Source organism: Microtus oregoni, unplaced genomic scaffold (genome assembly GCF_018167655.1).
Source record: "Microtus oregoni isolate MIOR12 unplaced genomic scaffold, Mior012 000017F_ref0000208, whole genome shotgun sequence".
In the NCBI taxonomy this organism is placed as follows: domain Eukaryota; kingdom Metazoa; phylum Chordata; class Mammalia; order Rodentia; family Cricetidae; genus Microtus; species Microtus oregoni.
In genome coordinates, this window is record NW_024543076.1 from 32,077,776 (window position 1) to 32,096,111 (window position 18,336).

The window sequence follows — 18,336 nt, forward strand, 5'->3', positions numbered from 1 at the left end:
GCCAAGTATTATGAGTGAAGCTTTGTTGGATGTCCATCTCGTGGAGATAATAAAGCTACCACACAACCACCCAAGTGCAGATTTGTGAAAATGCCAGCCAGGAGGAGCTAGCCAAGTTGGCTTCTCCAAGTGAAGAGTATCAAGTGCTTTTGTTGGCAGAGTTTCTTCAGCATAGTTTTTAACTTCATTGTTTTTCATGGTTTGGAAGATGATGCTGAGGAGGTGGGGCTAAAAGCTTATATTGGAAGATGAAAGTGTCATTGATGGTCTGCCCTCTATCTCTCCCAAGAGAGCAGTGTTATTAAGACTCAGCTGACTGTCTGCACCCAACAGTCCTCAGAGGACCCATTGACAGCCCTCCAAGGGGCTTTCTTTGCAACAGACCCATGAACCCTAAGCACAAACAAATGAAAAGGACATCAAAATGTACACCCCGGTTCTTTTAACTCCATAGGCTGACTACTGTGTATCCACAGGAAACACCCTGCAAATGTGTCAGTCAGACCTCTGGAAACTTTGGCTTTCTTTTTAGTAAACCTTTAACTCCCACCCCACATACTTTGTTTTTCTTAGTATAAATTGCAATTAATAAGAAAAATTCTTATGGTCATGATTTAAAATGGAACTTCAAAAATTTTTATCATACTTGAGTTTGAGTCTAAGATTAAAATAATTTTAATTTCCATAAATATATCTATTAAATTTGAAGTACACAGATACAGATATGTTAGCAAAGAACTGCAGTTTCTTTTAGAAAACCCATGCTATATATTTAAATGACGTTTTTAATGTAGCTAGTAGTTTCAGAAAACTAGGCCCGCCAGTTGAGTAATTACCACTGAAATTAAGTAGTCTGCCAGGTCATGGTGATCAAACAATGAGGCTCTGGAAAAAAAAAGAATTAAGATTCTATTAAATAAATGGGAGAACTAAAGCTACTTCATTCAGAAATAAGTTGAATGGGACATTGAATAACAAAATGTTATTTTAAAGAATTCAGTTTCTGAGTGTCAGAATGAGGAAAAAGCACAAAAATCACTCTCTCGTTTTCTAATGAGCCATCTCCCTATAAAATCTTCATTCTGAAGTGAGTAGCACCATCTATCTTTTAATGGAGATGAAAGAACTGGTGGACATCGCTGTAATTGTAGGAATCATGTAAGACGTGCCTAAACTGTATCTGTAGCACTCAGAAGGTCTGCGGGGAGGGTGGCTGGGTGGGGCTCTGCTTCAGCAAAGCCAATACATACACACATAATTTATGTACATACGTAAATTTCAGAACACACTTGAGTGTTATCAAAAGTTCACAAGATATAGCATGAAGGCCCCATTTTCCTAATATAATTGTTTCTTTGGCATATTTGTATGCTAAACTATGTTATGGGAGGTCACTGGGTGTCCAATAACTGAACCTTAGAATCAAAAATATTCTAAACAATGTCTGAGCACACTCGAGTGGTTCTAATAGAATCTGGGCTGTCAGAATCAGGCCTGGGAACTCCCAAGCTCTTGCGTGTTTCTTAGGTGCAGCAATTTTTTGCTTCTTTTATTTATTTTATTACATTTATCTATTTGTGTGTGTGTGTGTGTGTGTGTGTTATAGTGCACATGTAGAGGTCAGAAGACAATTTGCAGGAGTCATTTCTCTCCTTCTTCCACGTACATCCAGCCATCTTGATGGCCAGCACCTTCTACTGAGATCTCTTGCTAGCCCTACGTTTTTGGTTTTAAGGTTTCTGTTGGACTCTTCTGTACTGACATCTTACTCATTCATTTTCTATATTCTTCTTTTGTCATCCTATAATTTATCATTCACTTTTTCAAATCTTTGAAGCACTGAAATATTTTGCTTGTCACTCTTTCAATCTGGCTCTGTATTTTATATGTCATTGAAAGTAAATAAATCTTTTGCTAGTTTGGAGATCTACTCCTTTGTTTTGCTTTTTAAATATTTTCTCCTTGTATTATGGAATTGTAGTTTTCCAATTCATCCTATGTGAGACCCTGCCTGCATATCTGATCCATTCTAGTGGTCTTGCTCATCTGGATTTTACCGCTGCTTCCCAGTTGAGAAGTACATCTTATACTGCCAGCTTGCTATTCTTATCTGGAGAGATGATGCAGCTTTCCTGCTCCAATTACTGACTGAGAATTTACTGTTTCTCTTCTGTCATTCCAGGCTTTTACTTACTTAATAAGTAAGTATGGAGGAGAAGAGAGAGACAGGTACAGAGAAACAATGCTATCAATTACAGAAGGAATATTTAATCCTTGTCTTCTCAATGGGATCGAATCCCAATCTACACTTCCTGTTTTGCTGCCCAGCACCACTGAAACAGTTCTCTTTATTTGGAACCTTGGTTAGAGAATTTCCTGTAGATGCTTCACATTTATGTCTACTTGTGGGTGAAGGTAGAAGAGATCAGAGGGGGAACACAGGGGAGGCTGCACAGATCTGTGACCACATCACTGAGACCACAGCAGAACACACCTAAAGAACTGAGTGTAGAAATGGCTTAGATAATCTCACGTGTGGGCTTCCTTAGCCCTTCCTAGAGGATCAATGACTGGCCCAGAGTATGTCCCTGCTCTTCTGTAAAGCTCTATTTACCATCTTACTTTGATTCCTGCAGGACATTAGAGCTTCTAATTGCAACACATCATTGTGATAAATTCTCCTCTGACCTTTGTCCCTTTCATGTTTGTCTTCAAGCCCGACGTATTTGAAAGGCATATAGCTACTGCAACTTGATTGGATCTTAACTGCATCATGTGTCTTTTTCAAACCTTCCCACTTTTGTTTCTATGTAACTTTACTAATGAAGTGAATTGCTTGTGTTGTTGAATCTTGTTGATGTCATTTGACTGGTGAATTTAATCTATTACTCAAGGTTTTACTGTTAGGCATAATTTTCCACCTGACACTTTGGTAATTGTCCATTGATTTGTACGTTTTTAGAAATGCCCAAATTCATTCATTTTTGCCTCTATTAAATTATTCATTATTAAGGTCTTCTGACTTTCTGATTGTGTGATTCTTCATCTTTCATGTATAGGCTTTGTTTATGGGTATGGTTTTATGATAATAGTTATCTTTTTCTCTAACCATTGCAAAGTGTTGCTTATAGGTTTGTTGAAAAATTCCTTTGCTTCCTTGTCATTTGAGATGAATGATAAAACTTTAGAGCATTAACTACCATACTGGCTAACTTTTTTCAGCAATATATACTTAACATGTGAAAGGCTACTTGCCTGTGAAGCAAGGTCTCCTGGTTGCCATCGACTGCATTCACAATATCACGGCTTCCAGTGTAAGATGAGATCATGAGTTTAACGATGTCAGTGGCCCCTTGGGTGGCAGCAAAATGGAGGGCCATGCATTTGCCATTCTATAAACAAGATTGATGTCAGCATTAGCTTAGATCCCAAGGTAAGGACCTAAAACAGGTAAATTCAGCAGGAAGTTTATTCTTCCCAGATCTAGGATGTCAGAAGGTGATGAGCTGCATCCTTTGATTTACTGAAAACCATGAGTATGGAGGCTTTTCTGGCAAAGAGTACTTCTTAGCAACCCGAGTGTTCCTGGCACGCACTTCCATCACCATTACTTAAATACCATTCTCTGCTCAAGGAATATGAGTCCCTTTCATTTCTGCGGCTACTGCGGCAGCTGAATGGAATAATTTCATATGAATAGGGTCATTTCTATTTCCAAGAATTTGGAAGCAATAGGAAGAAGCTTCATGTGATTACTAACCAAGTTCTGCTTCCTTTAGGAAGAAAAGGCCCTTGTGGTAACTGACTCAGAACACTCTAGGGAAAAGTCTCTGTAGTCTAGGCTTATCATCCGGTCAGGACCCAGACTCAGTCAAATATCTTGCATACATATCCTTAGAAGTGAATTAGGTGATCCTCAGTTAAAAGATGCAAGTTGTTAAACTAGAACCCAGGACATTCAGAATGGGCTTCAGGGCTCCTGGCTGGGAATATTACTGCTATTATTATTGTGGTTAGGCCTTACTACAGCTCATGCAGTTAAGAAGGGGGGACCTATTGCTGCATCTGCTTTGTCGCTTGCTTTGGAGTATTGAAATTTATAAAATTAGGGAATATTTTTCTCAGAATGGACCGAGGAACAAAATTTCTTTGTGCTAGATGTATTTCGAATCTTACCCGAGTATAAAGGAGCCACAAAACATTTGGGAAATACTAGATGGGAATTCTCAAGTCACGGCGCCGCACAGACTGAACACTTCACTTGCCTCTATCATGTCGACGTGTGCACCGTTGTCTAGGCACATCTGAATCATGTCCAGATCACCACTTTGAACTGCGAGGTGGAGCGGGCTGACTTTCTTATGATTCACGAAGTTGATATGAGTCCCCCTGCTAAAGCCATGCTTTTCGCCTTTAGAAGAAATCACCATTTAAGATGAACAGTGGAAAGAATAGGATCCTGAAGACAGGACATGTCGAACTACATAAAGGCCCATGTATAAAGTCTATCCTTTTTTAGATGACGGGTATAAAGGTTTCTTTACTATGGAGAATATAAAAGAAAACATCAACTCACCATATTTCAGTATTAATTCCATGCATTTTTTGGCACCTGAAAATGCAGCCTGGTGAACGGGGTAGTCTCCCCATTTATTTGATTTACACAGTTTAGCTCCTTTTTCTAACTGGAGGTAAAGAAAAAAAAAAACGGTGACACTAATTAAGTGACAGAGGTAGGCAAGAAATTCTGTGCTCCTAACAGGCCATTTCTTCTAACAGGCCATTCCAGCTAGCAGAGCCTGGGGGAGACCATGCAGAAAGCTCTATAGATATGCTGTCTGTGCAAGTAACTACAATAGAGACACCTTATCTTATAAAGATGAAGATACACATAATACAAAAATATAAGTCTTAATCTCCTAACAAGTTCAATGTATATTTTTTCCATTTCATGTGAAATATTTAATTTTTTAAAACACAGGTTATTTGAGTAATATAGATATTATACATTTTAAGATAGCTGCTTGTGGCCAGCAGAAGTACCTAGTGTGGTGAGTAAGGGTGGTTCAGATGCCATCACTTATGGGAAAGTCTGAAGCACGATGACCCACTGTTTTAAAATTTCAAAGACTGGAATACTCTATATGCCTTCACTTCCTACAGTGTTTTGTTGTTCTACGTTGTTAGTGCCCAATATTCAAATAAAAGCAAGGTAGGAACACATATTTGCACGTGTGACTATCAGGATATATTTGCATATCTTTGGAGTTCTGCATAGCAGGTAAGTAACTCAGAAACAGTTGAAAAGCTAATTTGGTGAAATTCCTGTAATGCCCTCATCAGGTGTGTTGCCCAGGACAGAAGCCATCCCCGAGACAGGCATCTCCAGTGTCGTGGTGTGACTTTTCAGAGAGAGATGCCTGGCTTTTGGATTCAGGCTTCGGAGAAACCACAGCAACAGTGCCATGGAATGGGAATGCAGTGTTTTTCTTCCACTTTCACCTTAGAAGGCAAATAACTCCAGAACTGACTAGATTCATCTTTTTCTCTTTGAACACTTAAAAGCTCAATATCAAATGGTTTAAATTTTAGCAATTTGTGTTTATGGGTGTTTTTATTTATACGAATGTATGTAAACAATGTGTGGGCCTGATACACACCGATCAGAAGGGGTGTTAGATCTCCTGTGGATACAGAAGATTGTAATCCACCTTGTGGGTGTGGCAGCCAAACCTGAGTTCCCTGGAAGAAGAGGCAGGGCTCTTAGCACTGAGTCATCTCTTCAACCCCAGGATCACACACCTCTAGGGTCATACAGGTTGCCATATTTTGGTTTTATATTCTAGCCCTACTACCAGATCCATCTTAATCCCTGACTAGATCTTCTTTATACCTTGATTTTTCTTGTTTTATTTTCTTTCATGCTTCATTTTTAATCTTCTATATACAGTCTAGGGTTTGTATTGGATCCTCCAGCTGTATCCACATCAAAAGCACTGAGATCTAAGTTCTTTAGACCTATCTTCTATGCTTTCTATTCTGCTCAGCACATATCAGGAAACGCTTCTTAAATCACAGTTTATGACTGATTCACAGAAAGAAAGCCTCAGGGTGTGATAGATTTACAAACCAGAATCTGCAAAGCTTCACTGTTGTCTTTGGCACATGTGGACATCAAAGCTGTGTTTCCGTTCTCTCCTTCTAAGTTGATGTTAGTGGTGCTGTGCTCCGTCAAGACCTGGACAGAAGGAAGACATCACTGGGAAAGAGCTAGTCTGCTACCTTTCAGATAGGGCCACATCCCCCCAGACATGACAGCCAAACACCAGGTCTGACTTGTCTTTTCCAATTCCTCTTCCACCAAATACATAATATATAGAATACTATGATAAAACTCAACATGGTCTTGAGATCTTTTTTTTCCAGTATCGGTAACTAAGCCTAGTTGTTCATGCTTATTGGAAAGTATTCAACTACTGAGTCATTTCCCCAGCCTTAATTGTGGATTTAGTTTCAAGACTGAGACAGGGATTGCCCAGGATTGCCTTTATGTTGCAGTGTAACTTAGGCAAAGGCTTGAATTTCCTATCCTTTCTCATTAAACCCTGTACCACTGGATCGCAAAGCCATGCTGCTGGCCTGGCAGTTAAATTGGGTTTGTTATTGTTGTTTGTTTACATGTTAAAGCTTATCAAACCAGCTGTTCCCTAAAATCTCTACTTCTTCAAAACCAACATCTTCCTAGCAGAACTCCTTTCCAACAGGGTGTGCTCCAAAGTGACCCTCAGCAGATGAATTAGCTAACCAATGAGTCCATAGGAGAAAACTTGAGCTGCGGTTTGGTGCAGAAGAACAAACAGGGAGTTCTTTATAGGTGAAGAGAAATTAGAATCAAAGGGTCTCTCCATGGGTTTCAGGCACCTTCAGGGGCTATTCTTCAAATCCAGTCTCACATGCAAAGGAACCCACCAAGGTCTGCTAGCAGGATCCTTCCCATCCTTGCCCTCACATTTGCAGGTCACAGATCTGCAGGATGTAATTACGGTTCCGTCATAAGCATAATCTTTCAAAGGTTGGGTTAAATTCTAGGAGGCAGTGGTCACAGAGAGTGCAACCTAACTATGTACCTATTCCCATTCAGTCATGACCAGACATGTCCAGAAGCTCTACAGGACTCTCCTGGGTCCTTTGATAAGAAGCCAGAAAATCTAAGGAAAGGCTTAAGCTACTGAAACAAATTAAGCCCCAAGGACAAAGACCATCAAGAAATAAGGTCATGTCCAAGCCTCTTGGTGAATGGTCCCTAGAGAATACTGCCTATGGAAGAACTCAAGGTGATTCATAAATGATGGTTTTGGTTTTTTAAAACTTCTTAACTTTATAGATAACGTTGGATATTCTAGGGGAAAGTGGGTAGATCAAACAGTGAAAAAGACTTTTGGACTGGGAAAGGTTGTATAGGTACAGACAAGACCACAGGCAAGGCTAGAGGGGTAGGCTGGGGATAGCATTATTGTCTATGAGCAAATCTTCTCCTCTTCCTCCTATAGTCACGATGCAGGCAGATAAGAACACTCTAAGACATGGTTATGGCTGAGAATACAAAGACTGTCTAAGGCAGAAACAACCCAACTCTCTGGCTCTCTTGATTTTGTGTTGTTCAGGACAACTAGTTTTGTTGTTTTGTTTTTATCTATACACTGACTTCACAAATTAGCTGTGGGCTTTATTTTTGAACTTTTATTTCTACAACTGGTCTGAGGAGTCTCCTCGTTAACAGTAGTTTCTCAACAACTACCTGCCTTCGAACTCCCAAAACACACCTTGAAAGACAAGAGAAATGAAGCTAATGACCATTTATTTATGGAAAAAGTCTTCAGGGAAAGCACCAGAGCTCTGTGAGGAAATAGATGGCACCACTGGGCGGACCTGCAGCTGCTGCTGATGGGAGCAGCATCTGGCTTTTGGATGATGCAGGCATGAAGAAGAAGGCAAAGAACTGTTTCCAAGGACATTTTCTAGCCCCTTCTCAGGGTTCCTGCCCAGTCTTCACAATAACCAACGCTTTAGCCACCTCCTCTGCTATTCATTTTTCTATTTCATTCCAATAATTACCACTTATCAGGACAGTGTCAAGAGTTATAATTTTGTTCAGACAAATAAGACATTGTCGCTCCTTCAAAAATAACTGGCCAGCCGGGGCACATCAACATTTAATGACACTGTCATGTCACAAAAAAAATTAAGGTAGGATTTCAAAACCAAATCACAGTGGGCGTGATGAAAGGGACTCCTTTCTCTCTCCACATGCTAGACTTCAGACCTGGGCAAGAGCTGGGAGAAAGCTCTGTGACAGAGGAGCCTTGGACTCTCTTTTGTGATTTGTTAACAATTGTCTTGGGTGTGGGTTAGCACGTTTGCTCTAAACATCACTTCTAGTGATGTCTCTGTCTGCAGAAATATCTATTGCTAAGTTCCAAACAGCCTGACTTCAAAAACACCTTCTAGAACAGTGGTTCTCAACTTTTCCCTTTAATACAGTTCCTCGTGTTGCAGTGCCCCCAACCGTAAAATTATTTGGTTGTTACTTCATAATTGTGATTTTGCTACTGTTGTGAATCATAATGTAAATATCTGATATGCAGGATATCTGATATGTGACCCCACTAAGGGGCTCCAACCCGATGACAACTGTTGTGGAACACAGTCAATCTGTTTATGACATTCCTCTTTGAAGAAGCAAATTTCCTTTCCAATGTGCCTGTGAATCTATGAAGTATAATCTAAAAGTGATGGGCTGAGTCGTACCCAAGAATTTATCAGGGATTTCTCTAATTCATGAAATTAAAGCCTTGAAAATCAAAACTTTTCACCTACGATCTCTGTACATGTTACTGATCTGTCTTTTTTAGGCTGTTCATCTAACAAAACTGGCATATCCTAGCTATGAGTCCTGCCTTCGCTCAGGTGCCAGTCATCCTTTGCATTTTAATCAGGGAATAAAAGAGACCTAAATGGCCAAGCCTAGAGCTGGAGTTGTGTAATTGTAGGCAAGTTATTTAATTCTCTCTGTGCCTTTTACTCAGCTATGAAATAGAGATACTAATAGTCTTAATTTATACTTTTTAATGAGAAGTTAAAGCTCTTTTTTAAATGTCTGATAAGTTTAAACTCAAGCAAAGCTGAACTCTGATCACTATGACCACCATTCTCCCAATCTCACTCTCCAGTGTCACCACCACCATTCTCCTCCCCATGGCCATCATCATCAGCACCACAGGATCTCCATTAGAATTCTCCATCTCCTCCTCCTCCTCCTCCTCACCGTCGTTTGGTGAGAAATAGCATCGTTGTTGTTATGTTTCATTTGCCATTGCATGACACTCGAAGTTGGTTATTCTGAAACAGGAAACAAGTCAGATAAGCCCCCCTCCCAGTTGGCCAGTAGCCTCACCTTGATCATTTCATTGTATGAGGACTGTACGGCTATGTGAAGGGGTGCCATCATAGTGCTGTTCCGGAGGTTCGGATTTGCCCCTTGGCTAAGAAGAAACTTCACACTTTCGACTTGGTTTTTTTCTGCAGCCCAGTGTAGTGGAGTATTTCCACAACTATCCATTATATTCAGTACTAAAGAAATAACAAAATAGACATCAGATTGTGTTCGGGATGTTTTTAATACCTCCAGGGTAACTACCCACTTCAAAACTCACTGTCGAGTGTTTATAAAACTAGCTATATTGTCTTGGAATATAGAAATAGGATATAGTTTTAATTCTCAAAATTATCCAATGAACACTGATGGAGAATATATGAAAGTTTGTACAGATATTACAAATTGGGTTAAATTTTTATGTAATATTTGTAAAAACAGATTCTCTTATTGCTAAATTCTCATCTGTATATTGTTTTTATAACTGTAGCAAATTCTGAGATTCCATCAGAGCATATCCTAACTAGGTACCATGTGACTGTGATTTCAATCAAGCTTACAATTGTCCCAAAGATGTTCCCAGGACAAATAGGCAAAAAGATGGAGATGCTGAAACTTAGAGGGACTGAAAGTAGCACACTGCTACTAAGGAATTATATGAATCACTCTACTATGTCAGCCAAGCTTGGTAAGGCTTATAAGCATATATCCAAATATGTATCTGTAAGTATAGAAACACACATTCCTTACAAAGCTGTGGGGAGAATAATATTGGGTTATGTCTGCAAATATCTTAGAGTGTGTGGCCTATGGCAAGGATTTCAAAAATATTCATGAGAAGAGTGGCAGGCCATCACTAAACTCCTGAGCTAGATTTTCAGCCCTCAGTGGTGGACACGCTTTCCACATCTTTGTACAGTAAACACATGGTGTGATTCGCCTTGTGAATGCTGTGTGAGAATAGACTGCCCCTCATCCTGCATTGCCCTGTGGCTGGGATAACGTGGTAATGGTGGTATAACGGTAAGTCTGAAGAAACAAAAGGTGCTCACTCATGAATGAAACTTGGTAACAATCAACAGTAGTAGGAACCACGAGGCAGCCAGGTTTCCTGTTTCTCTCTCTTCTAAAATTTCCTTTCTCTACTCCTTTCATACATTTGACTTTTTAATTCTCAATCCACTCCTCCCCCAATACACCTTAGACTCCCACTCTGCTTAAGCAAGACAAAATATTTTTTCAGCTTCGAACAGTTAAACAGCTTTGTTCACCAATGCACAACTTGAAAGAGATTTTAGCTTGACCCCTTTTCACAGTTCATTTTCCTATAACCACGGGGGCTTTCTAAAGCAGAACTTTCCTGTGACCTCCTTTCTACTTGATGTCTTTTTCGTAACTGATCTCCCAAACTTATCATCCGGGTGACTTTCTCTCCTGCCTGTGTCCCACCACCCTCTTGTCTACTCCATTCTTCCTCTGCCATTGTCAGTCCCCCTAGCTACCCCTTATTCATGATCCCTGGTCCTAAATGATGCCCATGCATGTCCTCAATCTCATTAGCTTTATCCATGCAAGGTCTTAGAGCAATGACTCCATCCTCTGCAGTTCTGATTGTGCATGGCATTTCCAAGAGGACACACCCAACTTCAGAGTAATTCAATCTCACACAGTCACACTGACTTTGTTCCTGTTTGGTCCAGTTGGTCAAGCTGTTCACCTGATCTCCTAAAGTCGAACTCCCAAGTCCACTCCGGCTTCCCTGCACCTGCTCTTCACCTTCAGTCTACCCATAAGCACAGTTGACATCCCGGGGCAAATTTCCTGGTCATCCACCCACCTAAGAGGTCGATGGCTTTACAAACCCACACTGCGGCCCTTGGTTACCTTCACAAGAAGACCCATGGATGATCATCTTCATGAGCTCAATTTGCCCTTCTGCTGCTGCATGATGTAAAGGGGAGATATTTTCATCTTCAAATTTGCTTAGTTTTCTTCGGTTCTTTATGAAGTCTTCTAGTCTATACGTATTTCCTTCCATGTCCACCTAGAGGAGTATAAAAAGTCCATTACCTAAAACAGCCATGTACAAAATTTTAAAATATAAAATTAGTCTTGTAATAGCCTTATGACTTTACAAGTATTCAAACTGCCATGCTGATTGCAAATAGCTTTCTTAAAGAATGCAGTATATATAGACATAAAGTAAGCAAATGCCTATGCATTGATAAATATATTAAACAAATGTTTTATTTGTTCAACCATAATCTTATATATATTATTGAAACAAAGGCCTCGAGAAAAGTTTTGAAGGAAATTTTTAAAATGTGCTGAGAAAGAATATATTAAAAACTACAGAGGGCTTTGCTTTGCTGGGTGAAATGTATTTCAGTTCCAACAAGAGGAATCAAGAACTACTGGATATATGTGATAGTGGTAATTGTCTTTCTGGGTCTGGGTTTCCTCACTCAAAATGATGTTTTCTAGCTCCATCCATTTTCCTGCAAAATTCAAGATGCCGTTATTTTTTTTCTGCTGTGTAGTACTCCATTGTGTAAATGTATCACATTTTCCTTCTCCATTATCCAGTCAAGGGACATTTAGGTTGTTTCCAGGTTCTGGCTATGACAAACAAAGCTGCTATGAACATAGTTGAGCACTTGTCCTTGTGGCACGATTGAGTATCCTTTGAATATACACCCAAAAGTGGTATTACTGGGTCTTGAGGAAGGTTGTTTCCTAATTTTCTGAGAAATTGTCACACTGACATCCAAAGGGGCTATACCAGTTTGCATTCCCACCAACAGTGCAGAAGTGTTCCCTTTGCCACACATCCTCTCCAGCATTAAGTTGTCATCAGTGTTTTTGATCTGGGCCATTCTTACAGATGTAAGATGGAATCTCAGAGTTGTTTTGATTTGCATTTCTCTGATGACTAGTGATGTTGAACATTTCCTAAAGTGTCTTTCAGCCATTTTAGATTTCTCTGTTGAGAGTTCTCTGTTTAGGTCTGTATTCCATTTTTTTAATTGAACTATTATCACATGTATTCACTTATAAGTGGTTTTTAAACATAAAGCAAAGAAAACCAGCCTACAAATCACAATCCCAGAGAACTTAGACAACAATGAGGACACTAAGAGAGACATACATAGATCTAATCTACAAGGGAAGTAGAAAAAGACAAGATCTCCTGAGTAACTTGGGAGCATAGGGACTTTGGGGGAGGGTTGAATGGGAGGATAGAGGCAGGGAGGGAAGCAGAGAAAAATGTAGAGCTCAATAAAAATCAATTAAAAAAAAAGAACTGGCAGGGCTGAAAATGATCATAGTATAGTAAAGCAATGTGGAAATGGTATCTGAAAGTTCTTATTTTGTATTTAATAGACCCTGACTAAAGTAATAAGAAGGGGTGTCTATGAATGTGAGGGTTATTAAGTCTAGGAATCTAAAGTATTTTATCTTTTTTGGCTTCTCCTACTTGCAGTCAGTCTGCACCAAACCTCTCCTTACACTCTGAAGCTAAGATCATCCCAAGGCATCCTAAGGACTTGTTCAGGGATCTAAAACTGCTACCCTACTCCTGAGCACAAGTAATTTCTGCCAAAATTCAAGAATTTCCACTTAATATGCATAATGACAACAAGCAGTTGTCTTATTTGGCTTCTTGAAATTTGTAAACATCTGCCTGACACAGAAAGCAGAGAACTTTAAAAATCAATAATTACAGAAATATTTAACTTTTCCCCGATTGTTTGAACAAGATTTCCATTCAAAGTTGCATCTAGAATTACTTTTTTTTTTTTCATTTAAACACTGCCCGGCCCATTAGCTCTAACTTCTTATTGGCTAATCCTTACATTTTAATTTAACCCATTTCTATTAGTCTGTGTATTGCCATCTGACTGAACTGATGTATTTGCAAGTGAATGGTGACACCCTCCTTCCTTCCTTGAGGCTGGCTTTGAACCTGCTGTGTCACTGAAAAAGACCTAAAATCCCTGACCCCCTTCTACACAGCATTCAGACTATAAGTGTGAGCCACCCCACCTGGTCTGTTTTTAGGTTGTGTCCACTTTCTAATACACAGTAGCTGTAGCTCACACAACCAGGCTCTCTCCTAGACAGTGTTCAAACTCAAACGACTTCTAAGACAAAGGTTTGGGAAGCACTCTTATTCTTTCCTCCTCTTTTATTTTGTTCACCATGTGCAGTGTTTGCTACACATTTGTATGCTTTGTTTTCCGTGATAGTCATATGCATAATTTTCTTTTTCAGAGAGGAATGGAGGAAGAAAGCAGTCTTCACAAAGAACATAGAGGGACATAAAGACTTTTGCTTGCTTTTTAAGACAGGGTCACATGTAAGACAAGTTTGGCCTCAAACTTGCTATATAACTGAGGCTGACCTTGGACTTCTGATTGTCCTCTTCCTAATTCTTGAGTGCATTGCAGGCTTGTACAACCACCTAAGTCTATTCAAGGCTCAGATGCAAACCCACGTCCACATCCGTGCGAGGCAAGTTTTCTAGGGGCTACACCTCACCTCTATACAGACTTTTGTGCACATTGGGTTATTTGGTGAGTTTTAGTTTCATAGAGGGTTAAATGCAAAAAAAAAAAAATAGGAAGAATTCACAGAAGTCCATTGTAGTTCTGGGGCAACACCAAGATTCAAATGATTTACAATCACCCTGCCAAGTAAAAACATTTGCCTTCTTTTGCTGCTCTTGGGACCCTTTTCCTCCTACTGGGTTGCCTCGTCCAGCCTTGATATGAGGGTTTGTGCCCAGTCATATTATAACTTGCTATGCCATGTTCAGTCGATGTCCTGGGAGCACTGCTCTTTTCTGAAAGGGAAAGGAGGAGGAGCGGATCTGGGGAAGTGGAGAGGTGGGGGAAGGACTGGGCAGAGTGCAAGGAGGGAAACTGAGGCTGTGGTGTAAAATATGAGAGAAGGAAAACCACCCTAAGTTGTTTCCGAAGCTCTCTCTCAATAGCTACTTCTTTACAAAGACCCAAATGAACCACAAGGCAACAGCTTTGCAGAGAACCAAGATAGCTTGATAAATGTTTCTCAAACCACAGAAACAGTGCCCAAACAGAAGATCAAGAAAGTTGCTTTGAATTCTCCCTGTGACTATGACTGGTCCCCTTTGCCTCATAAGATAGCTGTTCAAAAGATAATTTGTAATTTTAAATAAAACTGCAACACTTCACTATTGCAATGAAAAATTATGAAATAGAGCAGTCATGGATTTGGCATGTTAAGATTAATTCACTAAATGTGAGGACTGAAGAACCTAAAATATCTACATTTCCCACTTTGGATCTTATTCTTCTAGTCATATAATAGAACTTAAAAAAATAAAGAACAAGAACAATTTGTGTTGGCAGTATCTTGAACAAAAATGTGGCACTTTCCAACTAAAAACCAATTCCATGTGCTCTTAGTGACTATAGGATAGTCTAAAGACATCCAGCCCTTCTCAGATTTACACATAATCAATAATTAAACTGAGGTTCCTGACGAAATGGAGCCGCCTCCTCTTAACGCCTTGCCTTCTCAAAGAAGTTGCTCACCTAAATCAATTGGAAAGCATTTTAGTGCTTGAATTCGATTTCTTTGAATGCTAATATGGGGTACTATTGCCCATCGCCAGTGCTGAAAAGAGCAATTTCTAAGTCTGTTGTGTGGTTGGTAATGGACATAAACACTCCACACTCTTTAGAGAAAGGACTAGCTTCAGAGGTTTGAAAGATACTATTGAGTTCACAGTGACAAAGCAGTCTACAAACATGTCACAGGAACTCATGAAGTGTTCTAAGCCCTCTCTGTTCAGAACTTAAACTATCATCAGGAAATTTCTTAAGCAAGTTCTTAAGACAGACCTGAGATACTTATAGATAAATTATTATATAAAATAAAACCGTTTAATGCTACTGACTTGTAGTACATTTTGTTTTTGCTTTTTGTAACAGGATATTTATTTATTAAGAGATATCTTTGAAAAAAATTATGCATATTTTCAAATCTGGAAAGCACACTAAGAAATCGTTTTAATCTCAGTGTTATCCCAGAACTGCCGTGTGGTTTCATTATTTCTTCCTAGTTTATATATTTAAGCCTCTGGTGGATTACATATAATAATTAATCTAGAATAGTTTCCAGTTCTGAGTACCCCCTAAGCTCTTAGGCTCTTGAATTCCGATCTCTATGATTATATTCACAACACTAGGCACTAGATTATTTTTACAGAAATCAGTTCTAAGTCAAGCCCTTCAAATTAGAGACTTCAGGTCCATCTGTTTTAGTCTGTTTGAATGAAATATATCTAATCAAAATAAATCAAAAGGGGAAGAAAACTAAAGGGAGAAACTATATATAGCTAAATCGTGGTTAAATGCCAAACTATTTTTTAAAGCCCCTGGTAGCTTGTTGGAGGCCATTCCCTATGGTGAGATGCCATGCTCAGCCTTAATGCAGGAGGGTGGGGGAGAGCCTTGGTCCTGGCCAGACTTAGTGTTCCAGAGTCTCCCCATGGGAGCCCTTACCCATTGGGAGGAGTGGATGGAGGGTGGGATGGAGGAGGAGGGGGAGGGGGAACTGTGGTTGGACTGTAAAATAAGAGGAAAAAAAAGCATTAGCTTCTGTTAATCCATTGAGCCAGTCAATAAACCTAAAGATACTAAAATAAAAACATAAAGAAAATATTGGGACTAGATGGCAGAAATTCCTCTACAGATCTCTAGAAAACTGAATACAAAGAGGATATTTTGAAATCTTAAAATTCTTTTCTGCCCCACATTAATTGTAATGATAGCATCTTAGTACTGAAATTCACCCATGATGTGGTTCCTCCTACTAAAGCAAAAGGCCTTGGTTTACATGCTAAGTTTACATGGGATGGGGAGCAGTGTTCAATCTGGAGGCCTTAAGTATAAGTTTCTGTGAGGTAGGACGCCTCTGACTTGGCAGGAATAGCATCTTAGATGCCGGTCAGGCAATGTCTACCGAAACTAAATCTGTTTTGACACTCTTGCCTCTGTTAGGGCAAAACTGCCAATGGACAAATATACAGATTGCGAAACCACATTTACAGTCATAGATTTTTTAAAAAAATCAAAGCTAAGTAAAACGGCAAAACAAACAAAATAACCAAAGTATGTATCAGTATATAAGTAGTTAAATAAAACATGATGTGATCCCCCCACAATGGAATGTTGTAAAGCAGTTATTTATTTTTTTTAAAAAAAAGCAACTTTCTAAGTACTGAATTGAAAAGTATTCTAAAATTTACTTAATGTGTGAATTAAAGTCCAGTCTCTGTGAGCTCATACCTTTGTAAGCTAAAGAAAACTCTGTGAAAGTTTGTGTTTGCACAAGCATTTTGTTTTCCCCTGAATAATGCATAAGGAACTATCAACATGGTTCCACAGTGGAGAGGAATTCTCAATGGGTGCTGAAAAACCACAGTTAATATCTTGACATTTCAAAAGAACCCCTCCCTTTCTTGCTATCAAGCTATGGATATCTAATAGGTTTTCTGGGCAGCTGACAGCCAGTGCAGAGTGGCGGCTTCAGCATCAGCTTGGTCGTGTGTGCGACTTTCTTGTAAGTCAGAGCATCCAGTGAGATCTCTTTGGAGCCCCCATCACAGCTATTCTCAGGTAATCACTAGGTCTCCCTCTGAGGAGAACCCAGACACACCCACTGCTGGTCTTGCTTCCATTTGTCCTCATCAGGTACCCTTTGCAAGCGCTGAGTTCTTTGTTCCACTTTTAGACAAAATTGCTTCTCCACCCCCAGACACTTGTTGGATCTCTGTCTGACTACCACATCCTCAGCTGTAGCATCCACCTCAGTTCAAAGGAAAACTCCACTTAAACGTCCAAGTGGAAGGGAACACCCTCCACATTTGTTCTGGCTTCATGCCGTCCCGGGATTCTAATTCTGTTATATATCAAAAGTATTTCGGGGAAACATCTCTGGCATCAATCCATCTCCTGGCAAGATGGGGTTAAACAAACAGGTAAGCAAAACAAAGGACCATCTGGCAGCATGGTGACTGGCGCTTTCCTAGTGTGACCCCAGGGTCCACAAACTTAAGCATCACTTACCATAGAGCTCAGTACCCTGATACACTGGTCTCCTGCGCTGTCCACACTCACTGCTTCCTGAACTTGTATAGCCAATGAATCAAAATACTCCTGGCAAGGAAAGCCCCAGCCTCCCACCTCCCACAGGGTCCTAGCATGCTCCAGGCCGCCGACTGATTTCCCAGTACCTTAAAGGAGTCTTTAAAGCAGTCCGTGTCTTCCTTCACGCCGCAATAGGCAACGCCCTGGATCTCCTTCCTCTCCTCTGGGCGCAGCATTCTCCTCAGGCTGCACTTCATTGACTCCACCTGGACGCCAGCTGGTGCAGCTGCTCCCCACAAGGCGGCACCTGGTGACAGGGCACTGTAAATTGGAGCCAAGCTTGGGACCTGCACTGGGGCTCCACTTGGGAGATCCTTGCACCCAAAGCCCAGCTCTGCTGCAGGCAAGGAGGAAACTTCTGTAAGGAGTTTTCTTTCGGGCAGGGCTACTTGTAGAGCAAGCAGCGCAGGCGGGGCTCGGGAATCCAGAAATGAACCACGTGGGCATCTGCCCAGGACTTGCCTCTTTGGAGGAACACAGTGAGATTCCAAATTGGTGCGAATCCAGTGAAATTGTTTAAAAACAAAACAAAACAACCCATCAAAGAAATGGCAGGGAGTGGAGACGAAATCATGGGACAGGAAAGCGTGGGGAAGGAGAGAGGGAATGTAATCCAGAACTTGTAGAAAAAAGTTCCCCCAATTAAAAATCTGGGAGTTGGACTTGGGATATTGCCGAATGGGTGAAGCGCTTGCCTAACCTTCA

At 40.2% G+C, this 18,336-nt stretch overlaps 1 protein-coding gene across 1 annotated transcript in view; it reads right to left on the bottom strand.

Annotated features, from left to right (window-relative positions):
* Positions 1–17,846, bottom strand: part of Trpa1 (transient receptor potential cation channel subfamily A member 1) — a 48,592-nt gene extending 30,746 nt beyond the window's left edge. Inside the window, exons 1-8 of the mRNA XM_041667773.1 lie at positions 17,718–17,846; positions 11,318–11,477; positions 9,455–9,630; positions 6,131–6,238; positions 4,577–4,685; positions 4,266–4,411; positions 3,256–3,392; positions 837–885 (exon numbers count right to left, since the gene is read on the bottom strand). Of these exons, the coding sequence (XP_041523707.1) occupies positions 837–885; positions 3,256–3,392; positions 4,266–4,411; positions 4,577–4,685; positions 6,131–6,238; positions 9,455–9,630; positions 11,318–11,477; positions 17,718–17,828 (996 nt within the window). The 5' untranslated portion in view covers positions 17,829–17,846. The remainder of the gene's footprint in view (positions 1–836; positions 886–3,255; positions 3,393–4,265; positions 4,412–4,576; positions 4,686–6,130; positions 6,239–9,454; positions 9,631–11,317; positions 11,478–17,717) is intronic.
* Between the last annotated feature and the right edge of the window lie 490 nt (positions 17,847–18,336).